This window comes from Corvus hawaiiensis, chromosome 4 (genome assembly GCF_020740725.1).
Source record: "Corvus hawaiiensis isolate bCorHaw1 chromosome 4, bCorHaw1.pri.cur, whole genome shotgun sequence".
Classification (NCBI taxonomy): Eukaryota; Metazoa; Chordata; class Aves; order Passeriformes; family Corvidae; genus Corvus; species Corvus hawaiiensis.
This window is the reverse complement of record NC_063216.1, coordinates 13,001,742-13,018,056: the sequence shown is the minus strand read 5'-3', so window position 1 is coordinate 13,018,056 and position 16,315 is coordinate 13,001,742. Positions and strand designations below refer to the sequence as shown.

General features: G+C 40.7%; 1 protein-coding gene across 4 annotated transcripts in view; it reads left to right on the top strand.

The window, feature by feature from the left end:
* WNT7B (Wnt family member 7B) overlaps positions 1-16,315 on the top strand; it is a 95,061-nt gene that overhangs the window by 52,079 nt on the left and 26,667 nt on the right. For all 4 annotated transcript variants that reach the window (XM_048302275.1, XM_048302274.1, XM_048302277.1 and 1 more), the window contains exon 2: positions 732-958. In XM_048302275.1, the coding sequence (XP_048158232.1) occupies positions 732-958 (227 nt within the window). The remainder of the gene's footprint in view (positions 1-731; positions 959-16,315) is intronic.

Here is a 16,315-nt window from a genome sequence, read left to right as displayed (position 1 = left end):
CTGTAAAGATGTTGAAAAATGAGCCTGTGAAGATGTTGAAAAGTGAGCTGAAAAATGAAAAATAAATACACTCAAGTGAAAACATATGGCAGGTGCAAGTTATATGCAAACTTCATAATGAATTCTGAAAATATACTTGAAGAATGAGAACTGCAGATATAGTCTGGATGGCACGTACTAAGAATCATTCCTATGTACTCCATGATGTTTGCCAGATCTCGAGTACAGTTATGCTGGTGAACTTCATTAATCATTCAATACCCTGAGCCTAACAATGGGCAAGAGTGTTGCTAGTGTCAAGTCATTTTCTAAATTGTGCTTAACAGTTTCAAATGAGGGGTGGATGAACTGGCTGCAGTAACTAAAACACTAAGCCTGAACCCGCATTCAAAGTAGACATGAATTTCAGAGATTTGTGGATGATCACTTGTCACTATTTTTCTTTTAAATAAGTCTTGCTTTCCACATCTCACAAGCTGATGTCTCTGTGTAGGACTGGAAACAAAAGTGCCAAAATTCCATTTCTTTGTTTTTTCTGGCACAAATCAGATCAGGAATTACTGCAAGATTTCCAGGCTCCTATACCAGACCAGAGACATTGTGCCAAGCTGGCATAATTACAGGAACTCAACCTCCAACCCTTCCCCTTTTGCACAGTGCCTTGCCAGCCACACAGCAGCACCTGGTCACCTCAATTTGGTTATAACGTGTCTTTCTGCTTTTTTCCTCAGAGCTTTGTCATCCGTGGTGGCTTTAGGAGCTAATATAATCTGCAACAAAATCCCAGGCCTGGCCCCTCGGCAGCGAGCAATCTGCCAGAGCCGCCCTGATGCCATCATTGTGATCGGGGAAGGGGCACAAATGGGAATCAATGAGTGCCAGTACCAGTTTCGGTATGGGAGGTGGAACTGCTCTGCGCTGGGAGAGAAAACAGTCTTTGGACAAGAGCTTCGAGTAGGTAAGGGTGTCTCTAATACGATGCTGTAGGGATCTGTTTGAGATGGTTTTCTTTTGCCTTTCTTGCTATGGTCCTGCAAAGGTTTATAACCCTCAGAGTTCAACTGTGATGCTCCCAGAACAAGTGTGTTTCCACTCGCTGAAAAGTAACTGGCAAGACACATGAAATCTCCAGTGATCTGTAGATGAAGTCACTCATATCTGTGCAACTTCAGACCCAGCAATGGCCTCAGTGCCTGCACAGCCATCCAAGGTCACAGCTCATGAAGAGAGTATTTCCAGCTGTTGTCTTGTTACAGGTTGTCATGATAACTGTGGTGAATATTAAGGCTAATCAAAAATGAACTAAAAGCAGCTCAGAAAAATCCCTCTGAAGACTTCCCAGAAGCATAAATAATGCGATAGTCCCAAATAATTGATGGAAGTACTCTGCATATGACACTGGCCTTCCTATATGCGGCAGTGATACATTTTAGTGTTGCTATCATACTGCAAAGAAAATACTGCGATTTGAGGCAGGAAATCTATTCAAAGAAAATAACACATGGTCTTGGCCTGACAAGCTTTTAGCTGGCAGAAGTTAAATCAATACCTTTCCATTTACCATATGTCTGATACTATTTCACAGGGGAGATTATGTAAATTTTTTTCCAGCACTGAGGTCACTATTTTCCTCATCACCCAGCTGGGTATCCTTAGCTTATTCCTGACCTTTTCTCTCTCCCCCAAGGGCTGCCCATTCTCACATGCTGTCTGCTGTTTTGGGCTGGGATAACATGTTGTACTGTGTGGCTCTCTCAAGGGCACTCAAAGTGATACCATCCAGCTTCTCAGTGGGGTTGTAGCCTATTCTTCATGTGTTTCATTTTTCTCTGCATGATACCTCTTGCATTCAATGGTTCAGGTGAGTCTTGTCCCTCCAACACAACTGAGTGTGGTTAGACATAAGATCTCATTAAAACTGTATGAAAAAAAGGCATAACATTTAATTTCTTCTGTGCAAAGAGGAGTCGACTCACATGGTGCTTTTGTTTGTAGTGGTGGTCAAAGCTTTAGGGTTTTTTTCTAACACCCTTGTGAAATGAATGCCAAAAACTGAGGTATGTTTGAGTCAACAAGGGAACTGAATATTTTTTGAAAGAATATCCGAATCTGAGAATCTGGCTGGGGTCTGGGCACTTTAAGGACACAGTGGTTCAGCTGTAAAGAGTAAAATAAATCTATTGGCATTGGGCAATTGACTTACATTTGCAGAGGGTCTGTCATATTCTGTGAGCATTATATTATGTTCTCAAGGAATCATATTCAGGAATTAGCCTAACTTTTACCTTCAAATTTAAATGAACCAGAAAAAACTCTATTCACTTGTCTTGACTGTTAGAGGCATGGTCTGGTCCTCCTTGGTTGATAATATGTTTGTTTGCTTTCAGTTAATGACCAGAATTATGTTGCTGCCAGAAAATATACATCTGCCAAGCATGCTGTACTTCTTCATGCTCTGTTTTCATCTGCCAAAGTTTGCGGGCATGCTCTTACCTTAGATAAGTGGGTTCTCTTACCTTCTGTGAGATCCCCTATGGCCTGAGAAGGGCCACTCTGGAGGGTTGTACCAGAGTTGGTGTCATTACTAAGCTTTCCAGTGAAAAGGATTTCACCATTTCTGCTCTCCTTTCCAAGCTGAAAATCTTGTGGTGCTTTACCAGCTCCACCACTGTGCTTATGGGTAACAATTCTCTTCACCACAGAGACTCTTTTCCTCCTCCAAAACTTTGCAAGTTAATGCAGTTCAAATGACTAAAGAGGACAAGTTGTAGCTGTGCTTTCATTCTCAATGTTTCTACTCAAAGTAAGTGCTACAAGGAACAGAAATTATTTGTCATTAGGATGGACCAGCTATCAGGTTGGTCAGACTATACAAAACTGGAAAAACCAGGGTTTTCTTGAGCCACTGTTCAAGCCATATTTGCCAAAATGTTTACCAGATTCTTGACCTCTCCACTGAACCTGAATGGTTTCTTGAAAGTCTGAAATGACTGATGTGGAATTTGGTGGGTTCTTTTATGGGTTAACCCGAGCACAGATGAAACTTGGCTCTTGCAGCTGAGTTCTGCTTTGACATTTGTTGGGAGAGAAACCACACAGACTCCAACAGATGGAGAAGGTTTACATGACCCCTTCCAGCCAAGCCAGACGAGTTCCATGCAGGTCTATAAAGGATCCCATAATTCACATGTCTTTATTTTTTTTATTAGTGGAGTAGCACCCAGAGATGATGAGGTCAGTACCTAGGAAAAGGATAGGGTTTAGGAAGTAGTGTTATTACACTAGCAAAGGGGGAAAAGGTAAAAAATGGACAAAGATTTAAAAACCCCACTACTTAAAAGTACAAGACACCTTTAAGCATAAATATTCACTTGTGTAACAAAACACACCTGTGTCTGACACAGAAACACTAAACCGGCCATTTGGTTCTGCCTGAACATACTGAAGAAAGGACTAAAACTAAAAAAAGACAGGCATGTTTTTCACTTCACCCCAAAGGAAAGCTCCATCCCAGAATCCCTTGGGGAGATGAACACTGAAGGTGAGTTATTCAGGTCTCAGGGTGGGGAGGGAAAGTAAGCAGTGATAACATGATATTAATTGCTCTCCTGCTGCATGGGAAATATGGGACCTGCTCTTTAACCACTGGCCAAGACTCTACCACTACACTGACAAGTGAAGATTTATGATTATTCTAACTTGTATTTTGGTGCAACACTCCCCCTTCAAGATTCAAAGCAAACACTCAGACTCACCCAATGTGAGGTTTCTCCAACAGATGTGTATCTGTTGCTACGATCACCTCTTGGGTGCCTTTATGTTCTTACTATGCATGTCTTCCACCCACCACCAAGCCAGAAGACATGACACAGGGACACATATCCCCCCTTGTGTTTTCCAAGGATCCTACTGTGCCAGGAGAAGTCCTCAGTTTTTTAGCTAAGCTCCAAGATGGATCAATGAGGAGTTATTTACTCAAAGAGGTACTTCAGTGAATGAGGGCTGCATCACCAATACAGTACATAGAATCTGTACTAAAAAAAATGGAAATAGTCCAGAGGATGGAATAACAACCATAGAAATGATGGGGCATTCATGTTGGTGTGAAAGATTTATAGCAGCCAGAGATAAAAAGTGACAGAGAAATCTAAATTAGTGGCATGTACAAAGACTGTAGCATGGGATGAATCAGCCAAGCATTGCATATAGCTTATTTTGATATATTTATAGCTGGGAAATCTTCCATACTCATGCCATCCCCAAAGAAAGTCAGTCCTGCACTTACTTTACCCATGCTGTCCTGTACACACATTTGTCACCTTCTTGCACACATCCCTAGCTTTCATGCCAGCTTCTCACATAATCATCTGTACTCTCCACTCATCCTTCTTGCTTTAAGCCTCTTAAACAACCCGAGTCAAAAATTAAAAACTAAAAATTTTTAAATTAATTAAAAAATAATTATATATCAAATGTTATTACTGGTAATCACTGTTGAAAGATAATTGCCCTTCTAACATTTTGAAAGTGAGGACCCTGATCTGGATGAGTAACGCCTCCGGTCCTATCAGGTTATTGATGCAAAAGAGCTCCAGCTCCACTAGGAACTGGTCTCTATTCCCCCAAATGGGAATGGGATGGGCAGAGCAATTTGTCACTTACATGCCTCTAAAAGCTACAGATCATTAATAGCATAGAAAGCAAAGAACTCCACCCCAAAAAAGTAAGCAGTGCAGGCTCTGTAGTATGAAGTCCGAATCAATAGCAGAAATGAAACCTACTGTTGTTCTTTGACAGTGGATTATTCTGGCTAATTATTTGTGCATTGACCCTTTCCACTGGAATCCTTCCAGCTCAAGTGCTTATGAACAGGCAGCTCTTACCAGTGCTAAATCCAGGGCAAAACAGAGGTGTTTTGGTGTTTTGAAAAATATATCTGTCAAGATATCTAAAGTGATCTGTACCTGTCTCCTTTCTCAGACTCATGAAGTGGAAAATGATCACGATTTAGCAATATTTGGTGGTGTCACTGGTGCAGTGATTTGTAAAATCATTAAACTGGACACCTGACAGGGAAATATTAACAAGTAGGCCAAACCCAAGGGAGTTCTGAAGTTTGGTTTTTTTTTTTTTAATGTCTTACCTTTTGTTTTGGTCTTTAGTTTTCTGCTGTGTTGAAAAAATGCATCTGAAGGGAAGTTACAGCTCTGCTCACCAAGGGAGGTTTAGGAGAAGAACATTTTAAGAAGTTTCCTGTCTCTTCCCATTCACTCAACTTTTGATCCACTCTCCAGGCAGAATGGGGGAGGGATAGGAGAAAAACCCTGGATTTTTAGAGCAAAAAAAAAATCTGTGCATGAATTTTATTAACTCCCAGGTGAAGAAAACTTTTGGTAAACACAATCAGATCATAAACTTGAATGTCACAGTTCTCTCTACAAGCATGCACTTGTACACATGCACACATAAACTGGGGACAGGATGGATAATTCCAAACGTAAGACTGGGAAAGGGAGGGGGATAGCTTCTGAAGGAGAGATACTCATAAAAAAAGTGATTCTTGCTCTATTTGTACTGGAATCAGATAACATTGTAAGTCCACTCTTGATCCCATGTTTTAGCTGCAGGCCTGAATTGGAACATGGGAATGGGGCATGAAAGATATCTAAGTGATGGAGTCACAGAGAAACGGTTGGCATCTTATCACACATGCTGAGGGGGTGTCAGCCAGTAAATTATTCTTGGTTCAGGCCATATATAGGCTTAATTAAACTTGGATTCCACATATGAATCCAGTCATTTTTATTCTGGGCTATGATGATGGTTTAACCGAGATGCCAAATGTTCATAAAAACTTCCTACCAAAAATGGGAGGAGTAGAGAGGCTCATTATTCTCCAAAAATGGATATTTGGGTCCAAGCAGATGGATTAATCTAGCGCAGTAGTTTCTAGTGTGGTATGAGTTGGCCAACTTGGAAAGCTTGGCTTTCAGGGTGAGCAGAAAACTTCCAAGACATGAAGACAGGCGGCATTCTTGGGAATGCTTTACAACCATAGTTGTGCTTTAATGCTATCAGCAAGTCAATAAAGGGAACCATAAATGAATCCAGACAGTTTGCTAAAGTAAGTACATTTCTAGCTCGCTTCTTGCCTTTATTTTCTCCTGCCATTTCCTTCTCGGCTACTCTGTGTTCTCATTTTCAATTTTTTAAAATCAATTTATGTTGTTTGTTATATGTTTGTTAAGGCTTAGTAATATTCATATATCAGGTTGACTGTATGTTTATTATTCTAACATCTGTGTATTTATTATGGGAAAATCTATCTTTATGAACTTGCACTATATCCAATAAAAACAATATGGGGGGAAAAAAGGAATTGTACAGCTGGAAACAATTCGGAGGGGGAAAATGAGTTGGAATTAGATTATTTTAAATATGATACAGAGCGGGGTACACACTTCACCAACGGAAAGGCAGTAATTATCTTTGTCATAGCAGTAGGTGCTATGATTGGTTTAGGCACTTGTCAGCTACGGGGAACCTCAATTGCACAGTGGCTTTTGGACCTAATGTGGAAAAATTTAGGGTTTTTTGTTGGATAGCATGGGCCCAGACAACAATGCCCTTTGAGCATTCAAGCAACTGAGGAGAAAAAAATTTGTTTTCAGTAATTTTAACTGGATTTCTCTGTTGGTGCTAGGATATAGTAAAAAACTTTCCGGTGTGAGGGGTGGCTTCTCAGAGCATGGCATCAGCTTTCAGCTCCTAGTACAGTGGGCTGTCTGGGATGCCAGGAGAGAGGTGCACAGGATGCATTCAATCGGCTGCAGTCTGTACTAAGGATGTGTGCAGCTCCAGAAGATGATGTAAGACCAGTACAAACAATATCCTTATTGCTCATGTAGCCAACTTGGAGTGACTGCTGATGTCCACTTCCCAAGATGCCATGTGGAGTCATTGCATTTGCACGTTTGATTTAGTTAAACTACAAATACCATGGCAAATTTAATGATCCGTGGCTTAAGCAAGCATAAGCTCTTAATAGAAGCACAGTGGTGCATAACAAGATGTATATTTCTCGGTTATTTGGAGAGGGAGAGTTTTCTCATTATTAGCCTGAATTAAAAAAAAAAAAAACAACAAGACATGCATGATGAACCACCACCCCTAGCAGCTAGGTAACTGGCTGGCAGGTAAAGGCAGGCAGTAAAGAGGTAAAACCCCCCAAATCTGTGGACTTCCTCTGCATGCTCATTTTGCAGGAAAGATTAAACACCCTGCAAACAGTCATTGTAAAGTCTTCTCTTAAAATGTCCCAAACAGCTCCTTTATTTTCACAACTGGCATGTTGTTGCTGCAAGGAGAAACGAAAATATCTTTAACCTTAAGAATGTCCAATCTATTTGTTCTCACTTATTAGCTATATATTACTGCAGAAGGATTTTGGTGTGTCAGTGATTATCCCACAAGTTGCCTTACAGAGGTAGACAGGCCATGCTGGAGCAAAGCTGAGCTGTTCCACCCAAAGCCCTGCATGCTGCTCCGAGTAGTGAGAAAAGTCCTCAAAGGCAGGCTGCCTTAGCAGAACAGTTTCCTCAGTGCACCTCATCACAACTGAAAGCTGAACACGGGGGAAAAGGTGTGATAATGTAGTAGTTACAAGGCGAAGTGTGTGAGAGGGCATTTCAGTTTGTATTATCATCTTTGGGGGAAATTGAGGAGTTGATTCAAACAGTTCATACTTTCTTACTGTAGAAGGGGGGCAAGCTTTTTACTCTCACAAGTAACAAAGTAAGACAGTAACCTGAACCAGAATAAGAAAATAAACCCTCCCAGCTGGCGGTAGCTGAGGTTGTGAAGGAGCAGTAAAAAAGTTATGAAACCACTAAGGTGCTAGGAATTTGTATTTTTTTAGCTGAGGAGACAGGCTATTGTGGGAGTGGTAGGTTCAGACTCTCAATGTCTGTCACTTGGATGTTTTTAAAAAAGAAAAAATATCTTTTTATTTTAAGGAAGTGCTGCTATTTTAAAGAAACATCCTGTTTTGACAGGATGGAGGATTCCCAGCTTGGTGAATCAATTTGAACATTTGTGGGTGATAATTTCTCTGTGCTTTAAAAATTTCTTAGATGCCAGAACCTCAAAATGATTCAGGGAGGCCTTAGTAATGTTTTCAAAACACATTGTCAATCATAGAGGAAAAGAAAAATATAAATGGACAGTACCATTTGTAAATTACGAGCTGACAGAAATAAATTTTGTTTGACTTAACCAGAAAAAATGACACTTTGCTACATTCATTTTATAATCTTTATTTTTTTGTGTCCCTATAAAAGAAATAAAAGCATATATAGTCTGCAGCATATAATAATTTCCAGCCATGAAGAGACAGATTTTTATACATCTCAATTCATCTTCTCCACTTCCTAGTCTTTTTGTAAGGTTTTACTGTTTAGTTCAAGTATAGCTCAATTGTGTTTTCTCTTCCCTCAAGGGTCATGAGTGTGAAGAATAGTATAAGTTCTCTTAAATGAAAACATTCTTGTTGCCATTTAAATACTTACCTATTTGGCAGCAGACTTTCTTTAAAAGGCAGACATCCTTATTCCAAACACAGCACTAATATGGTAATATAATTACTTGGTGAACTGTGTGTGGCTCGCAGCTGGATGAGGAATGGTGGTTATTGATCTGAATGAAATCTGGATTTTCCATCTTAAGGAAAGGTCTTCTGAGTCATTCCATTCCATATAAAAATGAAGATTTTCTTGGAACAGGTGCTTTTCTGTAGACATTTTCAAATTTAAATACACTAACATACCAGACTGTGAGCAACTCCATTTTTGTTGTCAGAGCACTTAATTTTAAATTTGTTCCATGCATTGATGTAAATTAATGCCAAGAACTGTAACTGGGGAGACTCAAGTCTCTGGATCTCCTCAACTCTGCTCTCACATGCTTCCATGGGTATGCTGGAATGTAAGGTTCCACAACGCTGCACATCATATAGCACGACACACTGTCTTCCTGTGACCTTAGATCTCCTGAAAAACTGATGGACTGACATGGGGAAGGGGTTCAAAACTAAATGGACCTTTTTTATTGTATGGAATCGCTCCATTTAGGCGTCAGTATGGAAAAGAAACATGTAGGGAGGGGGAGGGGGAGGGATGGGTACTCACAGGTTTTGGCATTTGATCATCCTACTGCATACTTAGGTGTAGTGGAAAAGGAATAGGTACATGTGATGGGGCCTTGGGTCTGTGATGATAACTTCCTGCTCTGCACCGGCCAGAACAAAAGTCCTCCTTTTCTCTTTTAGCTTTGTCTGTAGCTATTCAGGTAACTTTTTCCATATTACTTTTCTGGTTTCCCTTGGGATGAGTCAGTCAGAGGTCCTGTGGAAAAGATAGTATGCAAATTCTAGGCTATGATTTAGTTGAATACTGTACCAAAGTTTGGACACAGGGCTAACTTCACATAGCAGCTTTAAGCTTGGCATTTCCTTACGTCCAAATGCTTCCAAGGAACATTAATGTTCATTTAGTGTCATTTTTTTCATATCACTTTTTAATAAAATTGCTGAGTACAAATGTTCCATAGCATGCTGACTCATGAGTTACTTCAGCATCCCAGTCCTATTGGTCAATGACTTACAACAAAATGCATGCTTAAACCAGGAAGGCAAATGACATTAAAAGTCAAATAAAGTGGTGCTGGTCTTAATCCAAAAGGGCAGGGGCCAAATTCTTGTCCTATTGCTGTCAGTAGAAATTTTGCCACTGGTTTCACCAGAGCCACTCAAAAGTCTCCTGGCTTTTGATTATGAGCAGAAGTTGAAAGTGAAGCTGAATTTCATAGAGGGACTCAGCTAAAACCCAATTAGTTAAACAGAAATCAACCATATGACATTTGACTTTTTAAGTACAGAGCAACTTTGCAAACAGGCAGGTGCTGCCAAACCTTGCCACTGCAGGGGAAGTTCTTTATGGAGGATGACAGGGAGTATAGGACAGCACCTGCTGGTATGTGATCCTGTAACAACTTGGGGTTCTAATGACTTTGGAGATTCCCTGAGCTTTACTACTGCGGTTAAGTGTGTTGTCAAAATCTCTTCCCTAGAATTACAGATGATAGGTTTGGTCATCTAGTCCAACCTCTACATCAAGCAGGCCAGGCTAAACATGCCATTAGACTTTAGAGTTACATATGTAGCAGCATCCCTCCCTTTTCTCCTCTGTTCTTAGGGATAGGTTCTGTTTGGTAAACCATCTGTTTCTAAACTGAAAAGCTTGAAGTGCAGAGAGAGGCATGTACAAACATTACAAAAAACACAGCATTTGTTATCTGCACATTTTGGTTTGCAAACAAATATTTTAGCATTCAGGATTAGATCACTGATCCATGCAGTTTGCCATCATGCCTCCAGTCACCAGCAATTTCTTTTCCTAATGAAGTGGCTGGTGTATTGCAAAATATTACATCTGACAAATACCTCATTTTCTAATTGACAAAATTTCCTTCGTGCGTATCCTGTCTGACCTTTTAGCATTGGATTAAATTGTGCATGACTGTAGTTTATTTCTTACTGATGTTCATACTGTGAAGTACAATATTATTTTTACTGACAGAAGAGGCAAATTTAAAAAAAGAAATAAAGCAAGCAAGAAAGAGGACTCTATAATCTATTATTTGGAGGCTTGAGAAAGTGAATCTAGCATTGTAGTTCTAAGGTAGTCATTCCCTCAGGATTCAAACTGGCCACAGACTCCAGCCATGCTTTTTTTACCCAATACGTGCTTAACTTTAAACCCTCCATTGTAAGTGCTAATAAAGAGGCTTTGAAAGTGTTTCATTTTAAAGGCAGAACCAAGTGGTTTGCAGAATACAGAAGTCATAGCGAAAGACAGCATGCAAGATCAAGCTGATGATGGGTCCTTCTGCCCATCCCAGATCCACTTGGAGTGTACCTAGGAGACGGACTACTTTTAGCCACAAGTGTAATTTCTTCCTATCTATAATGCTTTCTCCGCAACTCCAGTTCTGGGATTGTGTGAGAAAGATGATTCCTAAGACTTAGCCGGTGTCAGTTAAGTGGGCTTGAATTACTGAGGTGTCTTTTTGGTTTGCTCTCACCCCAGAAAGATCACTGATGCACTGAGAGAAGACACTGCTATCTCTAGATAGAAGCTCAACAGACATGCACTGAACTGCTGTAGACCTTACAGCTCTATCCAGGTTGCTAAAACAAAAAAAGTTTACTCATGGATCATGACTTATTTTTACCTGTTCACTCATTTCTTCACCAAAATGTGGAGACTCATTTTCTGTCTGATTCAGCCTCCAGCCATCCTGTTCAGAGGAGATCTCCATTTTAAGTTCCATCAGACATGCTCAGTGCAACCTTGCATTTTCTGAGGGGAATGGCACAAGAGATAGTAGTGGTTTCTCTCTGCTGCTGAATTAAAGGGTTTCAGACAACAAAGGCAGAAAAATGAGGAGCCCCTTCCTCGCTTCTTTCCTTTGGCCCAGTTTCACATCACACAGCTCCAGGCATTTGCATGAGATGTCAGGCTGTATTCCTTGTATGGTCAAAGAACAGGGAGAAATGCTTCCAGAGGGTGATTTGGATCTTAACTCGACTGCATGACAGTCCCTGTTTCCTATCCTGGGAGTTTAGACTCCCCTAATACCTAATTTCTCTTTGTGTTTGAAATTTTTCCATCCCTATGTATGTTCCTCAGGGGAGCATGTGGTCCTTTCAGAAAGTCATACCTGCTTGCCCCACGCAGCAGACATGGAAAGTTGATCTTTATTTAAAGTCCTACCTATTCTTAGTACTCAATCACCAGTAGTACCTGCAAAAGTTGTCTTATCTGAGGACTTTCAGACAGATAGTGGCAAAAAAATAAATGCTGCAACCACAGGCGTAGCTCCACCACTGCTCTTTGGAAATTTAAGAAGTGGGAGTCCAAAATTACCACCAGATGGTGCACCTATTTAGCAAGTGACAGAGACATGTTACACAAAAAATGGAAGCCACAGTCTCCAGCAACCCACCAAGTAGCTTCCCCAGCTGTTTATTCTCAGTTTGATATAAATTGAATGTGTTTGAAACATGGAACTGCTGGTCATACTATCCTGTTTTAATATGGAGTATGTTTTCAATCTTTGGGATGGAAGCCTTTCAACTGCCTGGCTAGGGATGTGAGGAAGTGGGAAAGAGTGTAGCAGACCTATAAATGCATGTGAAGGGAGAGGAAAGAAAAAGGGATGGGCCAGAAGCAGTAAAAATTGGTAATGGTGAAGGGCAATTACAGGATCCAAAATCAGATGTGGCCAGCACAGAGCACCTGTGCATTGCTGTAAGATGAGGCAGTTCTATCAGTGGTGGGTACCTGTCAGTGCATTTCTGAAGGATAATCTTGATGTCTAAGTCAATAGTTTGGAAACTTGCTAATGCCAGTATCCCAGGCAGAAACAGACAGGGTATTTCAATAAGTGCACAGCAAAGGTGGTGAACTTTCCTAAACAGTCAGGTGGGTTTTATTCTCTGACTGCTTCTCATTCCTAAGCATTTGGGTCCTCCACACTCAGAGAAGGATTAGCGCAATTCAACACGCATGTATTTTCTGCCATATTTGTCACAATGACAAAAGACCATGTGATTCTTTCAGCTAGATTTTCTGGCCATCAATATATTATCATGTGTAGCACATGAGCAGGTATCTATTCCCATTCTACTCTACTTCTTTCTTTAAAGAAAATTCTAAAGTAATAACTAGGTTCCTGGCAATCCTATTTCATGAACGTCACAAAACAGAAGAAAGTACTGTGTCTCATTCCTTTGCTTATGTGGGTCTTTTACTGCTTTCTGGTGTTTTGGTGTGTTTAAAATGGTGCTATAAATAGAATTTAGTCTATTGCTAAGAATGATTAATTAGAAAGATTGTTCTTTTAGTTACAACTTCACCAGTGAAAATGAAGTGAAAATTTCCTGAGCGAAAACATTTGAATATTCTTTAACTTGAGAAGTATTCATGCAGAATGGATAAAAAAATTTTTCATTCTCTGAGTCTAAGCTGAGAGGAAGGCATCACGTTGAGAAGCTCAATACCATTCCCTTCCTATTCTTTTTCACATACCTTGTGTTTCCTAGTTCAATGTAAGAACAATCATTTTATGGTGAAAGCGTGAACCAGGAGATAACGGACTTGTTCTCTGCTCCCAGCTGTGCCTTCTCTTGTGTCCCTGGTCAAGTCACTTCATATCTCACTCTCTGGAAAGTAAAAATTACTATGAAGAATTGAAATTATTGGGGACTAACGTCCACTCAAACATTTGGGATGTATCCTCAAGCAAAACTGGTTGCTGTTAAAGTCTTCTTATACAAAGAGGAAAGAAAAGGACAGAAATGTCATGGAAGAATTTGGTCTTCTAAAAAGTGAGTCCCAGCCTGAAAAAAAAACATAGTGAAAAATCTCAGTAGAAGAGGTCTGGTAGGATTATTAGCTTAGTTTGCAGAAGAAGGAAGTTTGGAAACCTTAAGTAACTGTCCACTCAAATTTCATGAAGAGAAAACACTGAACTGATGTTCAGTACTTACATGTAAAATAAAAGAGAGCGAATAAAGCCCACAGGGAGAGTAAATCCTCATTACTTATTGTATGTGTGCTGTGATTCTTTGAGTAAATCTTCCTGTCTTGAGTTCCCTCTTTTTCTAGCTACTGGTGCACTGTGACATCCTGACACCAGAGATGGGGCGCTAGAATTTTTCCTTCTTTCCCTTCCTTTCTCCTTGCTGTCTCCCATTTTCCTTCACTTCAGCAGTTCAGTAATGTTGAAACCAAGTTCCCTTCCCTTTTGTTTGCTTTTCCCTTGTCTACTGCTCAACCATGTTGATTATTACAGACACTGTAGTATTAACTATAGTATAAATAGAAGCTCTGAGCAGGAGATTTATCTGGGTGTTCCCTGCCCTCTTACGCAACCGAAGGTTCTGCAGTACCCCCTTCTTGTTTATTTCAGGGATTAGTGGCAATATTCCACATACTACTGACATAATGAAGCATAAGCTTCACTCAGAGAAAGCAAGACACTGGTTTTTTGGGAGACCCTGAAACACTGTGCTGCTAGGGATGGGCATGGAAAGTTTGAAAGGTGGCAGCCTACCCTCAGAGCTGAGTGGCGGGAAGATTGCTGATGGGGTTTTGCACATCATGAAAGCACTTCCATGAATACTGTTTTCTTCTTGAAGTTGGATTCAAAGTGTCTGCATGGAACATCTCATGCAGCAGCATGTGCATGCTGTCAGTTTGTGTTAACCAGAGGAACATGACATCATGTGATAGACAAAAACACTACTTGGTACCATATAGCCTGATCCAAAACTTTTCACGTGAAACATTTGTTTTGTTTTGGTTTTAAGACATTTGCCTTTCTAGCTGGTCTGTTTTAATTAGAGCTCAACCTGAACCACAAACGATAGATTTGAACTTTCCCAGAGTTCAGCCGTGTTCAGATCTGGCTTTTGGTTTGGCCCATCACAAAGACAAGGGTCAACTCCAAAGTTCAGATCTGGAAATAAGCTGCTGCAAAATGGGGGGCTGGAAAGATTATTTAGTGAGACCCACATCTTGCTTTAATGGGGGATTTGCAGTAGAGACACTTGCTAGTGGTTTTTAGAAGCAGTTTTACATGAGCAGCTTCTGGAATACTGGTATTAATACCAATCTATCTATTGAAATACTCACGTACGGCAGAAAGGGTCTTGTTCCTCCTTTCCTGGTCATAAAGCCTGGATCCTGGTCTGAAGCTGGAGTACCTTAAAAACCTAGAAATTTTTCTTCTTGTCTTTGTTTAAAACTCATCATTCATTTCTAGGGTATAGTGGTTAAAAACAGTTGACTGTGGGCTAGAAATTTGATCTTTTTATTCTTATAACATTTAGTTTTTTCAGCAGGTAACCTGCAGGGTTGTTATGGTATCTGCCATTTGTCAATCTCTTGCAGGTGTGGATCAGCATTTTAGGGAGGGCTCACTCAGTACATGGCAAGACACAAGCTTAACACAACATAAATAATAAACAGCAACCACTTGTCTACTAGATCAGATAACCTGACCCAGTGGTGTTAGCTGGACAGGCTCACATTAAACATTGATTCAGTATCTGTCATGAATCCTGAGAAGATTCAGATAACCCTTCCTTGTTTATGTGAATCTTGTCACTTCCCAACTCTTGTCAGGACCAGAAACTCCAGAGCTGAAAAAAAAAGACTTTGCTCTTGTGATGCTTCCAAACTCATTTTGCAAACCAGAGAGGTTTGGATCAGAATCTAAACTTAGTGTATTTATCCAAACTTCTCTGAGATCTTTAGTCTTTTAAATCTCTTTCATATGTGTGATTTGTGCTGTGTCTTGCTCCCCGGGGTTACAAACGTGACTACCAGGCAAGGACCCTTTAAACGCCAAGAAGGGTGGACATCATCACTTGACTGTGTCTCTCCTCCCAGCAAGATGTACAGGCAAGTCAGACATATCAGAAAGGTGAATGCAGCCAGACAAGCAGTGTGAAAGAGCATTTGGAAAACATTTGAGTAAATTCAAAAGCAAGTCCCAACCCAGCCCTTCCACCAGAACTTTCTCATCTGCTCTCCACAGCCTCTGAGCTCTGAGAGAGGACTGCGGTCACTTGCAGGGTTTACTGCCCAACCTTTTGCCCTGAGCCCAGGAGATGTGACCTCTGAGCAGAGTTAGCAGAGCACAGGCACAGGCCGGGGTCTGCCAGCCCAGCCCCTCTGCTGCAGCCACCAGGGAAGGGCTGGGTGGGGTGGGCTAAAGCCAGCAAGGCACATCTGCTGCCATGGGAGATATCCAGAGAGTGGGAACATCCTGAACAGCCCCATAACACTCACTATTGTCTCCCCTGGCCAAACTCTGCCTTGCCAAGAATGCAGCAAACACGTGAAAGCCCCCACACCTACAGGATGGGTCACCTGTGACAGTGCAAGTGACTTGCTTGTGGAATTTGACATACTGAGTTGGTTCTCTAAGGTATCCTGCCGGGCACTGGAAACCATGCCAGGAATTTATGTGAGCCACAGATTTGTAGGACAACCTTAATACAGAATTATCCTCCAAGAGACAATCCAACAGCCATTCCCAGCAAATGCAGCAAGAATGTCTCTGCTATGTTCCTGTGCAGAATTTTTACAGAAGACAACATTCTGGTATAATATTTGATGCAAATTATTTTTCCTTTTTTTGGTCAAACTTAACTCATTTGTCTATGTCTGTGCACTTATTAAGAATA